At 45.3% G+C, this 18412-nt stretch overlaps 2 protein-coding genes across 3 annotated transcripts in view; both read left to right on the forward strand.

The window, feature by feature from the left end:
• LOC138642238 (cytochrome P450 2C20-like) overlaps positions 1 to 18412 on the forward strand; it is a 126825-nt gene that overhangs the window by 97727 nt on the left and 10686 nt on the right. For both annotated transcript variants that reach the window (XM_069730290.1, XM_069730289.1), the window contains 3 exons: positions 3571 to 3758; positions 4313 to 4454; positions 16954 to 17131. In XM_069730290.1, coding sequence (XP_069586391.1) covers positions 3571 to 3758; positions 4313 to 4454; positions 16954 to 17131 — 508 coding nt within the window. The remainder of the gene's footprint in view (positions 1 to 3570; positions 3759 to 4312; positions 4455 to 16953; positions 17132 to 18412) is intronic.
• LOC138642240 (uncharacterized) lies at positions 8803 to 11224 on the forward strand. The gene is made up of 5 exons (XM_069730292.1): positions 8803 to 9092; positions 9308 to 9391; positions 9483 to 9693; positions 9773 to 9929; positions 10056 to 11224. The coding sequence occupies exons 3-5, from the start codon at positions 9579 to 9581 to the stop codon at positions 10708 to 10710; spliced, it is 927 nt and encodes a 308-aa protein (XP_069586393.1). The 5' UTR covers positions 8803 to 9092; positions 9308 to 9391; positions 9483 to 9578; the 3' UTR covers positions 10711 to 11224.

The raw sequence follows: 18412 nt of genomic DNA on the forward strand, positions 1-18412 counted from the left end.
TTCTCCAACTTGGCATAGAGGGAGTTTGCCCGTAGGAGGTCAAAGACTTTGCAAACATCTCTCCGGTGGGAGTCTATATCTGGAGAGTAGATGAGAATATCATCCAGATAGACTATAACCGAGGTGGAGAGCATATCCCGTAACATATCATTCACAAAGTCTTGGAAAATGGCTGGGGCATTACAGAGCCCGAAGGGCATCACCTGGTATTCATAGTGCCCTTCCCTGGTGTTAAAAGCTGTCTTCCATTCGTCCCCCTCATGGATACGAATCCGGTTGTAAGCACCCCGCAGATCTAGTTTAGTAAATACCCCTGCTCCCCGAAGCCTATCAAAGAGCTCAGATATCAGGGGCAGTGGTACTTATTCTTAACGGTGATGGCGTTAAGACCCCTGTAGTCTATGCATGGATGTAGTTCTCCATTCTTCTGCATGAAGAAGAACCCAACCCCTGAGGGTGACACTTACTCCTAATGAATCCTCTTGCCAGATTCTCCTGGATGTACTGAGACATTGCCTCCGTCTCCGGGAGAGATAACGGATAGACTCAACCCCAGAGAGGGTCAGCACCAGGCAAGAGGTCAATAGGACAGTCAGAGGGGCGGCGAGGTGAAAGGGTCTACGCTGCCCTCTTAGAGAACAAGTCCGCATAGGGCCAATAGTGCTTGGGGAGAGAGGAAAGATCTGTGAGTACCTCAATAGTAGCAACCTGAATGCACCCCCTCTGACGTCTACCCTCACAAGATTCACTCCATCGAAAAATTCTGCCTGTGGACCACTCTATAAGAGGTGAGTGGTACCGTAGCCAAGGTATCCCTAACAGGACCTCAGGAATGACAAATAAAGAGATAATCTCCTGATGGGATGGCGACATGGAAAGAGTAAATGGGATGGTCTGGTGTGTTATCTGTGAGGGCAGTGTCGACCCATTTACCACTCGTACGGTCACTGGTTTGGCAAGCATCACCAGAGGTATTGCGTGCCATTGGGCGAAGACAGAAGACATGAAGTTGCCCTCTGTCCCAGAATCCACGCAAAGCTCTACCGTATGAGTGGATGGGCCTAAGGTAATTGTCCCCTTCAAGGACAATTTGGGGGAAAACGCCGTGTCCAGTGTACCTCCTCCTACTACCACTAGACGCTGACGTATTCCCGACCGCTGGGGACATTTCCTGGCATAATGTCCCAACTGCTGGAAGACAGGACAGACCTTGAGTGCACGAGCGGTCCGGGACTTAGACCCCGCTCATGACACCTCTACAGCCTTATATGGCTCGGACGCCTGGACCGGAGATCCCAGAGGTTTGGCGAATGTGGGAGCCAGCCGAAACCTCTGCCTAAACTGGGCTAGCTCAAACCTTCGCTCATTAAATCGAAGGTCGATGCTGGTAGATATAGATATTAGCTCCTCCAGTGTGGCAGAAATCTCCCTAGTGGCCAAGGCGTCCTTCACATGGTCAGCCAGCCCCCTCAAAAATACAGGGATAAGGGCTCTATCCGGCCACTCCAGCTCAGATGCTAAAGTCCGGAAGTGGATGGAAAAATGACTGACCATGGATGAACCCTGTGTCAATGCCAGCAGTTGGAGCGCCGTATCATGGGTGACTTGGGGTCCCAAAAAGACCTGTTTCAGAGTGCTCAGAAACTGCAGAGCACTGTGCACCACATGATCGTCGCGATCCCCCAGCGGCGTAGTCCACTCGAACGCCCTGTCCGACAAGAGAGATATAATGAATTCCACTTTAGCCCGCTCTGAGGGGAAACGTGCAGCCAGGAGCTCAAGTTGAATCACACACTGGTTCACGAATCCCCTACAAGACTTGCTATCACCAGAGAATTTATCTGGCAGCGGGAGATGGGATAAGTTCGGAACAGGGGTGGCAGTGGACAAAGTGGCTGCAGCCACGCTAGCAGTCTGAACAGCTACTGCGGTAACATCCACAGCTGAGGTTATGCGCTCGAGAGCCGCCAACCTGCCCTCCAGCTGCTGGATCTACTGCTGCAGTCGCTGTTCATCCGCCATTACTAGCCAGACCCTGGTGCTAGTGTAATGTTAGGACCAAATAATAATTAGAGAGGATATGAGGTGCGTTCGCAGTCCGGGGTCCACCGTGCAGAAAGGACACCTGCTGCTCAGTAATGGCGGACTAGATGGCAGTATAATGTGAATACACACACGGGTTAGCTTCACCCGATATGAAGGAAGCGAACCCTGTTGCGTCACAGGGCCGCAATACCGCACAGTGAGCGCAAGTAAAGAGTCACAGAACTCTGTCCCAAGGCACGGGGAAAGAGTTCCTCTAGACCTCTTACGCTCGACACCGCTACTGTGGTGTCAGGAATAGAACTGAACTAATAATTTACCGCACAAGAGTGCTCTGGTGGGCGCCACTAACCACCCTAACCAGGGCCAGAAAAGCACACTAAGCGCCCGGCGCCGCACTGGCGTTTGCTGCTGAGAGACGCTGAATTGTGTGCTGGAGGTGCAGAGTAGCACTGTATGGTGCTAAGTAGCTTCCACCATTCAAAAGCAGGCAACAACACTAGGGATGGGAATGATTTGGAGCTTTCATCCATCGACCATCCACACACACACACATTAGCAAGTTTACACTAGCGCATGGCCGATCGGCCATGCAAACCTTTTATAGCAGTAGCACTTCAGGACCTTCCTGATGGTCCAATAGTAGCCGCAACAGGACCTGAGCATGTGACCCCCGACCTCCAATGGGAATACTTCCCGTGGGCATCCTCAGTATGGGAAAAGCAGGACTTGATCCCAGAAAGGGCTGCTCGCTGCTGATCAGTGCTAGCTACAAAGGCAGAGCCTGGAAAGACAGCAGTAACAATTTGCAACAGTATCAGCTTGAGCGAGACATTGGGACTGACATCTTTGCTGAGCAGGTTCCACTGTGGCTGGAGGAGAATGGGAGACCGCAGCGGACATGGTTTGAGATTCCCCCTGTGCAGTGGCAGGAACTTGATACCTAACAGCCCAAGCAGTGCATGAGCATTTTTTTCCCTCTCATTTATTTTGTCTTATATACAAGTCATTATCCTGTAAAGAATGTTTCTCGACATTTTTTTCCACTCAAATTCATTTTAACTGTGGTTTTGTATGTTTTATTGTCAGTCCGTAAAAGTCACGTAATAATCTGACAACATGGTTCCCAGCAGCGACCTGGGATTCAGAGATGCTTCCAGGGGTCTTCCCCATGCTGTTCCCATGCCATTTCAGTGCTGTTTGCATAGTTTTCAGCAATTTTTATACCCCCTCCAGACTGTGTGTGGGAGGGCTGCCAGAAACCTGCCAGAAACCTGCTCAAGTTTCCCATTGACTTCCATTATAGTCATTACTCAGGGCGAGCATTACGATTTGATTTGATTATTCGAGCATTTTAGTGCTTGCTCATCACTAATCTCAAGTGATCAGAAGTGTGTGATATTAATTCCCCGTAGCTGCCCTTTCCTATCAACTGATTTAGCAAAGAAATTACTTCTGTGAATTATATACAGTTCAGATGTATCTTTCGTAAAATATCATAATATTATTGTTCTTAATACTCCACAGAAAAAATGCAGGAAGAGATTGACCATATCATTGGAAGCTCACGATGCCCTTCAGTAGAAGATTGGATAAAAATGCCATTTACCGATGCAGTGATTCATGAGATCCAGAGATTTACAGATATTGCACCTTTAGGAGTACCCCGAGCAACCAATCAGGATACAGTCCTTAGAGGATACCATATACCAAAGGTCAGAGGTTACAGAAATCCAAACCGAGGCAGAACTTGTAACTATAAATTTAACATTTTTTTCTTAGGTCTGATAGTTGGTAAAAAATAGGTTACTTGCTTTCACGTTCAGCCAAATAGCAGTGTTCACTAGTTTACGATATAGCATTTTCAGTGGGGTCAGTGCCTGAGTCTTCTATTGCATTACATAAGTCTTGAGTTTGCACAAGGGTATGTTCACACACGTTTGTTCTGCATTTTTTTGCAGCCTAAAACCTGCGCTCATGCCAATACAAATGCGCGTTTCATGCATTTTTTATGTGTTTTTGGGGTGGTGATCTCATGTTTATTGTCTACAGTATATGTTTACTAAAGTTGGTATTATTCGTCAAAAATACTGTGAACATGCCGTAATAATACCATAGCATTTTTTGACTGAAAAAACACAGAAAGAATTTACACGCTGCAGCTTTCAAAAACGCTGCAAAGTTGTCAGTGCTTTTATCAAGGAAATGACACTTCATCTTAAGTTTTTGAAAGATATGTTAACAGGTATGTTTTATCTTTGTTCCATAGGGTGTGACTGTGTTTCCTATGATAACGTCTGCATTAAAGGATTCCAAATATTTTAGGGATCCATATATATTTGATCCAGGACATTTCTTAGATGAGCAAGGCAACCTGAAGAAACTGGAAGCTTTTATCCCATTCTCAATAGGTATTGAGCTGTGAGCGTCTATTTTCAATCTTCTATCTACATTTTGTCTAAATTCAAGTACAGAATTTGTGCAGCCATAAGGATAAAGCCACACGGCATCATGTCACACGACAGCAATTCTCAGAAAAGTCACGTGACAAACACATCTTTGCAAGTGAGTGGCATGTTGCGTATGATGTGCATTGAAGCTTGTGGCGAGTAAGTTGCTTGTGAGTTGTGACCATTGCCAGAAATTTGGAAACATTTGCAACCCCGTAGGAAATCATTGCACTCAATGTTGAAATGCGTCAGTGCGATTTCACTGTTGTGCAATTTTTGTCACCGTGTAGCCTTAGCCTAGTACCTGAGTCCAACCCCTTTGCAACCTTCGCCATACTAGTACTGCTCTGCGGGAGAAGCATTTGTGACCAGAGAAGTACTAGTATGGTGACGCGATCACAGCGGCGATCGCGTGTGGGTGTCAGCTGTATGTGACAGCTGACACACGCAGCAGTGCTAGCACCGATCGTGGGCATTTAAACCCTCTGATGCCACTGTCAGTAGTGATAGCGGCATAGAGAAGCATTGCACAGGGAGGGGGCTCCCTGTGCGCTTCCCTCAGAACAATGTGATGAGATCACATTGTTCTGATGGTCTCCATGGAGACCCCTGGCACCAGGATGGCCACGGGGTCCTTCTGGGTCCTGCAGGGAGGCGGCTTGTCAGAGCCTGCTGAGAGCAGGATCTGAGAAGCCTCCTTCCCTGCCTGTCAGATCGCTGATCTGATACTCAGCAGTGCTAAGTGTCAGATCAGCGATCTGACATTATATAGTGATGTCCCATACTGGGACAATGTAATAAAGTAAAAAAAAAAGTATTATAATGTGTAAAAATATATTTTTTAAAAATCCTAAAATAAAGAAAAAAACCAAAACATATTTCTCCAATAAATACATTTATTTATGTAAATAAAAAAAAAACAATAAAAGTACACATATTTGGTATCGCCACGTCCATAACGACCGGCTATAAGTCCCACTAGTTAAACCCTTCAGTGAACACTGTAAAAAAAAAAAGTGGCAAAAAGCACTGCTTTATCATTTTACAAAAAGTGTAATAAAACGCAATCAAAAAGACTGATGTAAATAAAAATGGTACCTCTGAGAACGTCATCCTGTGCCGCAAAAAATAAGCCACAGCAGAAAAATAAAAACATTATAGCTCTCAGAATATAGCGATGCAAAAATATGTATTTTTTCTATAAAATAGTTTTTACTGTGTAAAAGAGGCAAAACATGATAAAAATGAGGTATTGCTGTATCCGTACTAACCTGAAGAATAAAGCTGTCTTACCTATTTAACCACATGCGGAACGGTATACAAAAAAAAAACAATTCCTGAATTGCTGGTTTTTGTTAATTCTGCCACCCAAAAATCGGAATAGAAAGTGATCAAAAATTGTCATGTGTCCGAAAATGATACCAATAAAAACGTCAGCTCGTCTTGCAAAAAACAAGTCCTCACATGACTCTGTTGCCGTAATATCAAAAAATTATAGCTCTCAAAATATGGTAATACAAAAAATAGTTTTAGCTATGAAAAGCGTCTTTTAGTGTGTGACAGCAGCACAACATAAAAACTCTATATACAGTAAATCTGGTATCGCTGTAATCGCAGCGATCCAAAGAATAAAGCCTAATAACTTATACTGCATGAGGAATGGCGTAAAAAATAAATAAAACTAATTCTTCACATACTCCTGATTTTTTCATTCTGCCTCCCAAAGATCACAGGTGCAGCGCACATTTATCCTGCGCTCTGCGCTGAGTGCTTACACCGGGGTGTCCGTGTTCTCTGAAATATGTGATTCAGACAGAACCTCTGGCAGAAGATTCCGTATAATGATGTAGATGGAGGCACTGTGGGGTCTGTCCATCTTTTTAGGATGCACAAAACTGTCGGTCACAGTGTTGTGCACGTCTGAAAAAAAAGGAAACCAAAGAATAGATTCCAGACAAAGTCCAGAGTAACTCTGCTGCCTCACTATAGTAAAACAATCTAAAACAATGGATAGCCATGAAAGTCCAGACAAGGAATGTTCAGATAAAAAATGATATAACTTTATTCAACAATAGTGGCAAACAGTAGGCTACTTTCACACATCAGGTTCTTTGTTTCAGGCTAAATCCGGCTCTTTGGAGAAAAACCGGAACTGGAAAAAATAAAAACCGGAACCGGTTTTTCCCCCATTTACTTGTATTAGCGCCGGATTGCGGCGGATGGCCCAGTGTTCCTTCCGTTTTTTTGCCGGATCCGGCCTTTCCGTTTTTTCGCTACAATGTATGTCTATGGACGCCGGATCGCGCCGGATCCGTAAAAAGGCGGATCCGGCAGCCTGATTCGGCTTTTTACACTGAGCATGCTCAGACACTATGGGCCTGCCCACAGGACACATATATAAAGCAATGCCATTGAGGCCCTCACTCATTTCCAGCCATACTGCCAGCCAGAGAGCCCCTACCCTGCCAAGACTGAAGAACCTGACAAAAGAGCCAGAGAGCGGAGCCAGCTATAAACCTGCCACAGAGCCCAGCCCAGCCAGCCAAGCCTGGAGCGGACCCTGCCACAGAGTCCAGCCAGCCAAGCCTGGAGCGGAGCCTGTCACAGAGGCCAGCCAGCTATAACCTGCCACAGAGCCCAGCCAGCTCTCCTGCTAGAGCCCAGCCAGCTCCCCTGCTACAGAGCCCAGCCAGCTCTCCTGCCACAGAGGCCAGCCAGCTACAACCTGCCACAGAGCCCAGCCAGCCACAGGCCTGCCACAGAGGCCAGCCAGCTATAACCTGCCACAGAGCACAGCCAGCTCTCCTGCCACAGAGCCCAGCCAGCTCTCCTGCTACAGAGCCCAGCCAACTCTCCTGCTACAGACCCCAGCCAGCTCTCCTGCCACAGAGGCCAGCCAGCTATAGCCTGCCACAGATGCCAGCCAGCCATGGGCCTGCCACAGATGCCAGCCAGCTATAACCTGCCACACAGCAAAGCCAGCCATGGGCCTGCCACAGAGGCCAGCCAGCCATAACCTGCCACAGAGCCCAGCCAGCCACGGGCCTGCCACAGAGGCCAGCCAGCTATAACCTGCCACAGAGCCCAGCCAGCTCTCCTGCCACAGAGGCCAGCCAGTTATAACCTGCCACAGAGCTCAGCCAGCCACGGGCCTGCCACAGAGGCCAGCGAGCTATAACCTGCCACAGAGCCCAGCCAGCTCTCCTGCCACAGAGCCCAGCCAGCTCTCCTGCCACAGAGGCCAGCCAGCTATAACCTGCGACAGAGCCCAGCCAGCCATGGGCCTGCTACAGAGGCCAGCCAGCTATAACCTGCCACATAGCCCAGCCAGCTCTCCTGTCACAGAGCCCAGCCAGCCACGGGCCTGCCACAGAGGCCAGCCAGCTATAACCTGCCACAGAGCCCAGCCAGCCACGGGCCTGCCACAGAGGACAGCCAGCTATAACCTGCCACAGAGCCCAGCCAGCCACGGGCCTGCCACAGAGGCCAGCCAGCTATAACCTGCCACAGCCCAGCCAGCCACAGGCCTGCCACAGAGGCCAGCCAGCTATAACCTGCCACAGAGCCCAGCCAGCACCAGATCACAGGGTAGGCAGAGTCCGGCCGGTCCAAAGGCAAATCCAGAGTTCCCCTTATCCAGGTGGAATTCAATAGCCTTCCTCTAGCGCCTGTGTATTGTAGTCCCTCCCTGCTGAGCTTCTCGGTGAGGTCCTCACAACTATTGCAGATGTAATGTCTCTTTTTCTCTCTGTCCCGCTGATGGATAGGATAGGACAAACCCGTATGACTGATGGCCTGAGGCTTTTTACAGGGACTCTATCACGCCCCGGCCCCCACAAGTTGCCACCATGCCTCCTGGGTGTAAGGTCGGGCAGCCAACGTGGAATTGACTGTCCTGCCAGTCTCTGAAGTAAAGCATAGAGATCCTTACTCCCTCGGTGTTCTGGCTACCGGCTTCTGCGCCTCAGAAAGGAGGCAGCCTTTTACAGGGCAGAACTCCTTCTGGTTTCCTCTCCTTTGCTATGACTTCGTTTCTCACTCACTACAAGACAATTCTCTTCTGATGTCTCTTTCTTAGGATGCTGCCGCACATGGGGCAGGCGCAGGTCCATGGACCCTCATCCTCCGCAGACCTCAGTCTGCCTCTGGCTCCCTCTCTCTCCAGCCAGCTTCTCTCTCTCTCTGCTGTCCAGACTACCAGTTTTATCTAAATGTGAGAAGTGCCCTAATAGATAGAAGCATGGCTCCCCCTGGCGGCCTGGAGTGTGAAGTGTGTTGTGTGGTTTGTGATACCTGGTAAGGTGATCTCCATTATTGCCTTCAGACGTAACATCACTCCCCCTGGTGGAAGAACGACATTACTGCAACGACCAGGACCCTGGGGCACTGCATATGTATGTATGTGTGTGTATATATGTGTGTGTATGTGTGTGTGTGTGTGTATGTGTGTGTGTATTTGTGTATGTATGTGTATATATTAATGTATTTTGCCATTTTTCATCTTTGTAGGATGCTGCTGAAGCTGCTGCCACAGTCCAAGAGGTGCTCCCCGTAGAAGAGGGAAGATGTGGAGAAAGACCTGGAGCGGGATCACAATTGGTATGTTTCTTTCATGTATCACGGAACCACAACCTCACACTACACACAACACATAACAACACAAGATACTTACAGATAGAATACAACACATACAAACTGATAAATTCAGACATCACACAACACATAAAAAATTATCATTATAGATATCACATGGCACACTACACATAAAAAGGCTACATACAAGCACATAATTGTTATGTTTTTTTCTCTTCTAGGGCTCGGATTGTGGTGCTCAATCCGGAGGTCCTCCCAGGGGCTCCCAGGGTCGTAGGCGTGAGAGTCATGGCGGCCGTCATCGTGTAAGCATATATGTTTTTTTAATTTATTTTAAGGTTTATTCTTTATGTTGTTTACAATTTAGTTTAAATTTTTTTCCCTTTCTTTTAACAGGCTTCACAGCGTGCTCCTGATTCTGACGGTGAGGAGGTCGGCCTCGATATTGACCTCCTCATCGATCTTGTCCGAGACAGGGAGCCGCTGTGGAACATGGGTGACCGCCGCCATGCTGATATCATCGTGACCCGGCGACTCTGGGAGCAAGTCTGCCAAGAGCTTATAGCGAAGTGGGAGGACCTCGATGTTCAGGCCCAGAATCAAGAACGTAAGTATACTCTGTTCAGTTTTCTTGATGCATTCTAAGTATTTTCTCTAACCAAGTTGTGTTTCTCCTTTTTTAACAGGTGAGATGATTGTCAAACGGTGGCGGTCGATTAGGGATCGCTTTAAGAAGGAGTTCAAGAAAGAAATGCGGGCCCCGAGTGGATCTGGAGGACGCAGGAGCAAATACAAGTATGCTCAAGCCCTGTCATTCCTCAGGTTAACGATGCTGACACGAAGGTAAATATTACCCACCACATGTGATAATAACCAATGTTTTACATGTCTAACCCTCTTTTGCTCTTTCAGCCAGGGCCATGCAATTACAGTATATTAATTGTTTCTTTTTTCTCGTTTGTTCCACAGCACCGTCGGCCGCACTCAGGAGCCTGCAGCACAGTTGAATCCATCTGGGGCGATCCCTCAGGGGGCCGCCACCGAGGGACACTTTGACAGTGCCGGCCCTTCTGCACCTTCCCACTCTGCACCTTCCCAGCCTTCCCATACATCGGAGCCCTCTGTCCCATCCACGAGCGCTGGAGCATTCTGGCCAGTTCCATTGCATGTATCTGCTGGTGAGGATATAGCGTTTCCTGTACCCCACTCCTCTGCTGCTGCCACCTCTAGTACACCTGTAGCATTGGGGCGCCATTGGCAGAGGGGTCAGGTACATAATTATGCGCCCGAGTTCTTACACCTGAACGCATCCTTCCAGAACTGTCTGAAAGTTTTGTCCGAGCAAATGGCTGCAGGTTTTAATTTAATAAATAAAAGTATACTCGAGATGCATACACTTCTGTTAACGATGCGTTCAGAGGCAAGACAGTCACCAAACAACACTTTTTTCCAGTCGGTACTTGAGCAAATGGAGACTATCTACTTCTCAGCAGATGCAAGTAATGGAATCCTGCCAGTCGACACTAGCGCTCATTGCCTCAAAAGCAGAGACTCTAGCCACCCATGCTGCAACTGCCCCCCCTTCCTCCACTGTCCATCACTACAGCCACTACCATCCTCCTGACCCATACCACCAACCTGCCCGTGCCCCATCCCACCAACCTCACCATCACCCACATCGTGCCCGTGTCCCGTCCCACCAGCCACAACACTTCCAGCGTTCCAGTGCCCCTTCCCACCAGCCACACTACCAGCCTCCCGCCCGTGCCCCTTCCCACCAATATGATGATCCCGACCCATACCACTTCCCATCTACTTCATCTGTGCCTCCTCTCCCTGCCCACTACCAACAGCCTCTGTCACCTCCTTCCCAACCCTATTCTCCACCCATCACTGCTTCTGCCTCCCAATTCTCCCAAAACATCACCTACACCCCTCCATCTTACCAAATTCCTACCCCAATCCCACTTTCCTGTCCACCCGCTCAATTGCCTTCTCTACTCCTTCACGACTACCTATTGATCCTTCCCCACCACCAACACATTCCTCTATCCACACTCCAACTGTCAAAGTGTCCCTAGCTGACAGCCCCTCCAGCACTATCTCCACCCCGACTTATTCCAATCTATAGTTTTGTGTGCTGCAAAATAAAGTTTATTTTTGTGTTTCAAAATAAAAGTTTGTTTTTGTTATTTAAAAAAAAAAATTAATAGAACTGTGTTGTTTACAGCTATTTTGTATTTATTCTTTATAAGGTATAGATAAACTTTGGTTAAACAAGGTTTATTGGTCAGAGGTAAAATACTTTGGGTACAACCCAAACAGGTGCACAACTTGGTTAAAAGGTAAAATCAAACAGGTACACAACTTGGGTAAAAGGTAAAACCAAACAGGTACACAACTTGGTTAAAAGGTAAAATCAAACAGGTACACAACTTGGGTAAAAGGTAAAACCAAACAGGTACACAACTTGGGTAAAAGGTAAAACCAAACAGGTACACAACTTGGGTAAAAGGTAAAACCAAACAGGTACACAACTTCGGTAAAAGGTAAAACCAAACAGGTACACAACTTCGGTAAAAGGTAAAATACTTGTTACAAGGAAAAAGACAAATTGTTCAAACTCTCTCATCCTGCCAGTCTATTCTTCCTTCAGGTGAAATAAAATATTCTGCAAATTTATCCTGAATTCTGAAAACAGTGGCAGAACTTCTATACGTTTGGTTGCTATAATCAGCCAAGGTGGTTTGTTCAGACTGGTCCTCAATGGAAATCTGTTCCTTGGATAACACATAATTGTGCAAGACAACACAAGCTTTCACTACCTCATCCACAGGGTCTGTCTTTAAGTTAATAGATGTCAGGAGAACTCTCCATTTGGCGGTTAAGATCCCAAACGCACACTCCACCATTCTCCGTGCACGTGTGAGTCGGTAGTTGAAAATTCTTTTAGTATTGTTTAAACCACGGCTGGAATAGGGTTTCAAAAGATGTTCTGAAAGCTGAAAGGCTTCATCCCCAACACAAACAAAAGGCATTGGTGGCTCAGAGGTTTGAGGCAGTGGTCTTGGGAGGAGGAATTGAAAGGTTTGTCCATACAAATGCCGCCCCATAGAAGACAGTTTGAAAACTTGTGAATCATTTGAGCGGCCATACGCCCCAATATCCACTGCTACAAATTTGTAATCCGCATCGGTGATGGCCATCAGCACGATGGAAAAGTACTTTTTATAGTTGAAATACTCGGATCCAGAACCAGCCGGTTTCACGATACGGATATGTTTCCCATCCACCGCGCCCAAGCAATTGGGAAACTGACACACTTCCTGGAATCTGTCTGCTACTTCCAACCATGTCTGCATTGTGGGATGTGGAATGAAATTATCGTGCAGAGAGTCCCACAGTGCATGGCAAATGTGCCTCACTATTCCAGATATGGTTGAAATTCCCAGTCTGAACTGGAAATGTAGTGAAGACAGGGATTCTCCAGTAGCTAGGAATCTGTGAACAAAAGCAAGGCAGAAATTACTGCAAATTCAAAATATCAATCAATGAAAGTGCGCTACAAGAGTACATCCAAAAAGAATGCTTACCTAAGAGTGACAATCAGACGCTCAGCCGGTGTAATGGACAATCTGCAATATGTATCACTCCTTCTTATTAGATGTTCTATCTGCCCCACCAATACATCAAAGTTCTCCACTTTCATCCGCACATAGCTGAAAAACTTCTCTGGGTCTCCTCGTAGCTCCATGTATAAAGTAGAAAAGACTCCCTGCGTCATTCTCTGTGCCGTGATGGGTTGGATACACAAACGGCGTCGGCGCAGACGCATGATGCACTGTCTCTCTCGCTCCTTCTCAAGAACAATTGTTTTCAATCGATTCGCCTCCATGATGAAATCCAAGTTGTTCTGCAGAATCTTCGCAATAATGCCGTCCATCTTGCTCTTTATCTTGCTCCTCTCAAACCTGTCACTGATGGCCTGTAGGAACACTGTATATATAGTTTTAAGAGGGCCAATCACATTTTTAGCCTGTCAGGGGGCGTTTTTAAAAACCGGATCCATCAAAAAACAGATGGAAAAACGAACGAAAAGGATGACAACCGGATGAGACGGATCCAGTTTTCTGCCGGATCTGAAATCCGGATTCGGCAGAAAACCGGATCCGTCTCATCCAGTTTTCACAAAATAAGCCGGATCTGCGGCGCGACACCGGAACCGGAATGCGGCGAAAAACCTGATGTGTGAAAGTAGCCTAAGACCAATATTGCAAGCGGCGGACCCAAAGAAAGGGGGATAATCAAAAATATGAGAATTAAAATAGAGGTGAGCACAAAAATCCTCAAAGATACTGCCAAGAAATTAAATAATAAATAATATCATCCAGGAAAATTATATAGTTATATATGCTCAAAATTCATGAGGGGGAAACACCCCCTAGTCTATCTGAACATTGCTTGTCTGGACTTTTATGGCTATCCATTGCTTTAGGGTTTGGTTTCCTCACCCTGAGTGGTTTCCACTCTCTTTACAGAGCTCCGGGGCTATTTACTATATATATATATATATATATATATATATATATATATATATATATATATATATATATATATATATATATCCTTTAATTGAACTTTCATATGTATTTAGGACCTAGGGGTGTTACTGTTGTGTTGATCTGCCTCACTATAGTGAATGGATCCATCGGGGGTTTCATCTGAATCACGTCACGCAGAGATCTAGATGGAAACAGCAGAGTACGTGGTCAGCATAGAGCACCAGATAACTGTGATCCCAAACGTTATGGAAAATGTTCCCAATAAAAGCTTCCACTCAATCCACAAAAAAAGCAAGTCCCCACTCAGATCTGTCATCTGTTAATGGAAATATAGGCGGCTTCCACCTTACTGGTAGCACAAAGGCTCTGGAAAAGCAAAATGGCTCCTCACACACCATAAGAAATTCAGCAAATTCTACGCTCCCAAATCCAAATGCCCCCTCCCTTCTGAGCCCCAGTGTACCTAAACAACATCCACCTGATGAAGACAGATCCTCCGTTGAAACTCGTTGTGGTTTAACCCCATCTCTCGTCTGTGTCTCTTTACTGTGCTCCTCAGACCATTTATCATTGTCTCATTGCTCCCATCCTCCATTGGAGGTTCTCGGCTGGAGCTGCGGTGGAGACCTGACATTCTGTTTCCCCCTGGCCTGCTTCCTAAGCGCTCCTATATAACCGCTCATCACTGACTCTCATTAAACAACATTTAGAACCCACATGTTTGGCATTTCTGTAGTGATGAGAAGCATGAGCTGAGCATAATGTACTGGTCGCTACAGCATGCTGGCCACTACAACGGCAGTTTGCAATTTTCACTCAGCAACATCCACTGCTGCCTGTTTCTGGAAAACACCCATGGAGACAAAATGGTCACTACATGTTTAGATAAATTTCCAAAGGGTTATCATTTCCAAAATGGAATCCCTTATGGGGGGGAGTACATCTGCACTACTTCCCTTCTGAGCTTTGCACTGTGCCTCAAAAATAGTTTTTGACCACATATGGGGTATCGATGAACTCAAGAGAAATTGCACAACAAACTTTGGGGTCCATTTTCTCCTTTTGCCCTTGTGAAAATACAAAATTTGTAGCTAAAAAAGATTTTTGTAGGAAAAATTAGATTTTTTTTATTTTCACGGCTCTATGCTATAATCTTCTGTGAAGCACCTGGGGGTTCATGGTGCTCAATACACATCTAGCTAAGGTCCCAAAGCGGTTTAATTTCCAAAATAGTGTCACTTGTGGGGGGCTTCCACTGTTTAGGCACATCAGGGGCTCTTCAAACGGGGCATGACGTCTGCTAATTATTCCATCAAATTTTGCATTCGAAAAGTCAAATGGCGCTCCTTCCCTTTCAAGCCCTGCCATGTGCCTAAACAGTGGTTTTTCCCCACGTATCAGTGTACACAGGAGAAATTGCTCAACATATTGTATGGAGCAATTATTTCTGTTACCATTATGAAAATGCAAAATATGGAGCTAAATAAGATTTGTTTGGGAAAAAATAGATTTTTTTTTTATTTTCACAGCTCTACGCTATAAACTTCTGTGAAGCACCTGTGGGTTCAAGGTGCGCAATACATATCTAGATAAGTTCCATAAGGGGCCTAGATTCTAAAATGGGGTCACTTGTTGGGGGTTTCCACTGTTTAGACATATCCGGGGCTCTCCAAAAGCAACATGACAACCTCTAATTATTGTAGCATACTTTACATTCAAAAAGTCAAATGGCGCTCCTTCCCTTCCAAGCCCTGCGGTGTGCTCAAACAGTAGATTTCGCCCACATATGGGGTATCGGCATGCTCAGGAGAAACTGCACAACAAAACGTATGGTCCATTTTTTCCTGTCACCCTTGTGAAAGTAAAAAAAAATTAGGTCTAAAGGAAAATTTTTGTGAAAGAAAAGTAAATGTTTATTTTTAATTTGCATATTTCCCAGAGGAGCATTGCAGCTTAAAATCTCCTCACCTCAACATGCTTAACATGTCAATCTCTGCAAGGAGAAATGATACTTCTTGGATCCCGGTCAGACGCCTCTCAATCAGCCAAACCAGATCTCCACTTTACACTGACGAGGGGCAGTACCCCGAAACACAGTGTCTGCAATTTGAGATTCTGGTTTGGCGTTTATCCTAAGTCATGTGACAAGGCTCATTAAAGGGTTGACATTGACTGTTAGGATTGCTACTTCCAATAGGTGGCACTAGAGTTCTAGTCCTCTTCCTCTCTGAAGAGACAATTTGCAATTTTTTCCTTCCCCATTCCAAAAATTCCTGTGAAACACCTGAAGGGTTAATAAACTTCTTGAGGGTATGTGCACACGTCAGGATTTTTTCCTGACAAAATCCGGAGAATTCTGCCAGAAATCCGCGTGCTTTTTTTGTGCGGATTTCTCGCGGAATTTGCGCGTTTTTGACGCGGATTTTTTGCGGATGTTTCCGGAATGTCCATTTTGATAGGAAATCCGCAGAAAATCCGCAAAAAGATAGAGTATGTCCGGATTTTTTGCGGTATGCGGTTTTTTTGCGGAAAAAAACGCTAACATACGCACAAAAAATGCGGAATGCATCATAATTGATAGGATGCATAATGTTAGCGTTTTTTTTTAGTGGATTTATAGCGTTTTTATGGCGAAATTCCGCAAAAAAAACGCTAAAAATCCGGATGTGTGCACATACCCTTAATGTGGTTTTGAGTACCTTAAGGGGTGCAGTTTTTAGAATGGTGTGATTGTTGGGTATTTTCTGTTATATAGGGCCTTCAAAGTCACTTTAAATGGGAGGTGGTCCCTAAAAAAACATTTTGCAAATTTTGTTGTGAAAATGAGAAATCGCTAGTCTACTTTTAACCCTTATAACGTCCTAACAAAAAAAAAATGTATCCAAAATTGTGCTGATGTAAGGTAGACATGTGGGAAATGTTATTTATTAACTATTTTGTGCGATATGACTCTGATTTAAGAGCATAAAAGTTAAAATTTTGAAAATTGTCATACCAAGTAAATTTTACCACTCTTATAAAGTACAATATGTCACGAGAAAACATTCTCAGAACCACCGGGATCCATTGAAGCATTCCAGAGTTATGACATCATAAAGTGACAGTGATCAGAATTGTAAAAATTGGCCTGATCATTTAGGTGAAAACAGGCTAGTTCTCAAAGGGGTTAATTACAGATTCATACAAAATTATAGAAAATTGAATTAACATACAGTACTTTCATAATACGGTACAATACAGACACCATGTTTTGGGGATGTAGCTGGATTTGAAAAATGCAAAAAACCTATGTATTCTTTTTACAGGGAAGCGTGTTTGTCTTGGTGAAGGACTTGCACGTATGGAAATTTTCTTGTTCCTTACATATCTGCTACAGAAATTTGATCTCAAATGTGAAAAGGATCCTGAAGACATTGATGTTTCCCCTATCCCGAACCGTGGCTCCTATGTGCCACGACCATATCAGATCTCTGTGACTTTACGGTAACTACCATCTAGATGACTGTGAGCAATTTTATCTTTAAAGCAAACTTGTCAGCAGGATTTTGCTAAGTAAACTACAGGCATTGTCAGGTTGGCGCCGTTACACTGATAAAAATATCTGGGTTGAAGAAATCCACATCAGTTTTAGAAAGTTTTCAGTTAATGAGATGCTTCAGGGCAGGACTGTGAGCGGCTCTTTTTTTCATACTTTGGCCTCAGTGCCTCATTGTGGCTTATATGACAGGTCACTTCAGGATGCAGAGGACTGTCGAGTAAGTATTATTTCAATTTTTGGATATTAGGGGGTCCAGTGGAGTAATATGCAGGTAGCTGTCCCCAAGCTCTTCCGCGATGTGGCCTCTCACATGCTCGACCAGGCCATGTCCCCTAGCATCCAGAATTTGACAAGTAAGTTTACAAAAGCAGTCTCTTTTGTGGAGAGGTTAGGCCCAGTCCACACTGAGTTTGTGCATACTGTCAGTGCACATTGTCGAGCGTCGACAATGTACACTAACAATAGTGGTGTTGAGACTGCAAACAAACCTGACTGTGTAGATGCAAAAGGCGGGATGATCCGTTTTCCCCAAGCAAAACCCAAGTAAAGTAAGTGGCCTCAGCATCCAGTGATGGTCAACGTGCTATATTATGACAGCAAAAATGCAGAAACTGCAACTTTTCAACCTATAGTATAGGCTGGGTCTTTGTCAAACTTCACAAATACCCTAGCTTATACTAGTGGTCGAAACCTTGATATTGTTTTTGTATTATGTGATGCCATAATAAAGAAAGCTGACCACCACTGGATGCTGAAGTCACATTTTACTTTGACTGGGTGCACTCTCAAGATGGAGGTTGAGGCATACATGGGACCCACTTTTCACCCCTTCACCACCTTGGGTTTTTTCGTTTTGTGCTCCCCAGATACATAACTTTATTATTTTTCCATCAATATGGCTGTGTGAGGGCTTGTTTTTTTGCATGATGAGTTGTGCTTGTGAACTACACTGTTGGTTTTACCATATCATGTACTGAAAAACAGGAAAATTTTGAAGTGCGGTAAAATTGCAAAAAAAAGTGCAATTCCACAATTGTTGTTTGGTTTTTTTTTTTTACCATGTTCACTGAATGCTAAAATTGTCCTGCCACTATGATTCTCTAGGTTATCAAGATGGAGCCAATTTGTGATCGTGTTGTGCTGATGGTCTCCATGGTGACCCCCAGCAGCAAATTGGCTGCAGGGCTCTTCAGGGAAGGTGGCTTCTCAGATCCTACTAAGAGCAG

This window comes from Ranitomeya imitator, chromosome 6 (genome assembly GCF_032444005.1).
Source record: "Ranitomeya imitator isolate aRanImi1 chromosome 6, aRanImi1.pri, whole genome shotgun sequence".
Taxonomy (NCBI): domain Eukaryota; kingdom Metazoa; phylum Chordata; class Amphibia; order Anura; family Dendrobatidae; genus Ranitomeya; species Ranitomeya imitator.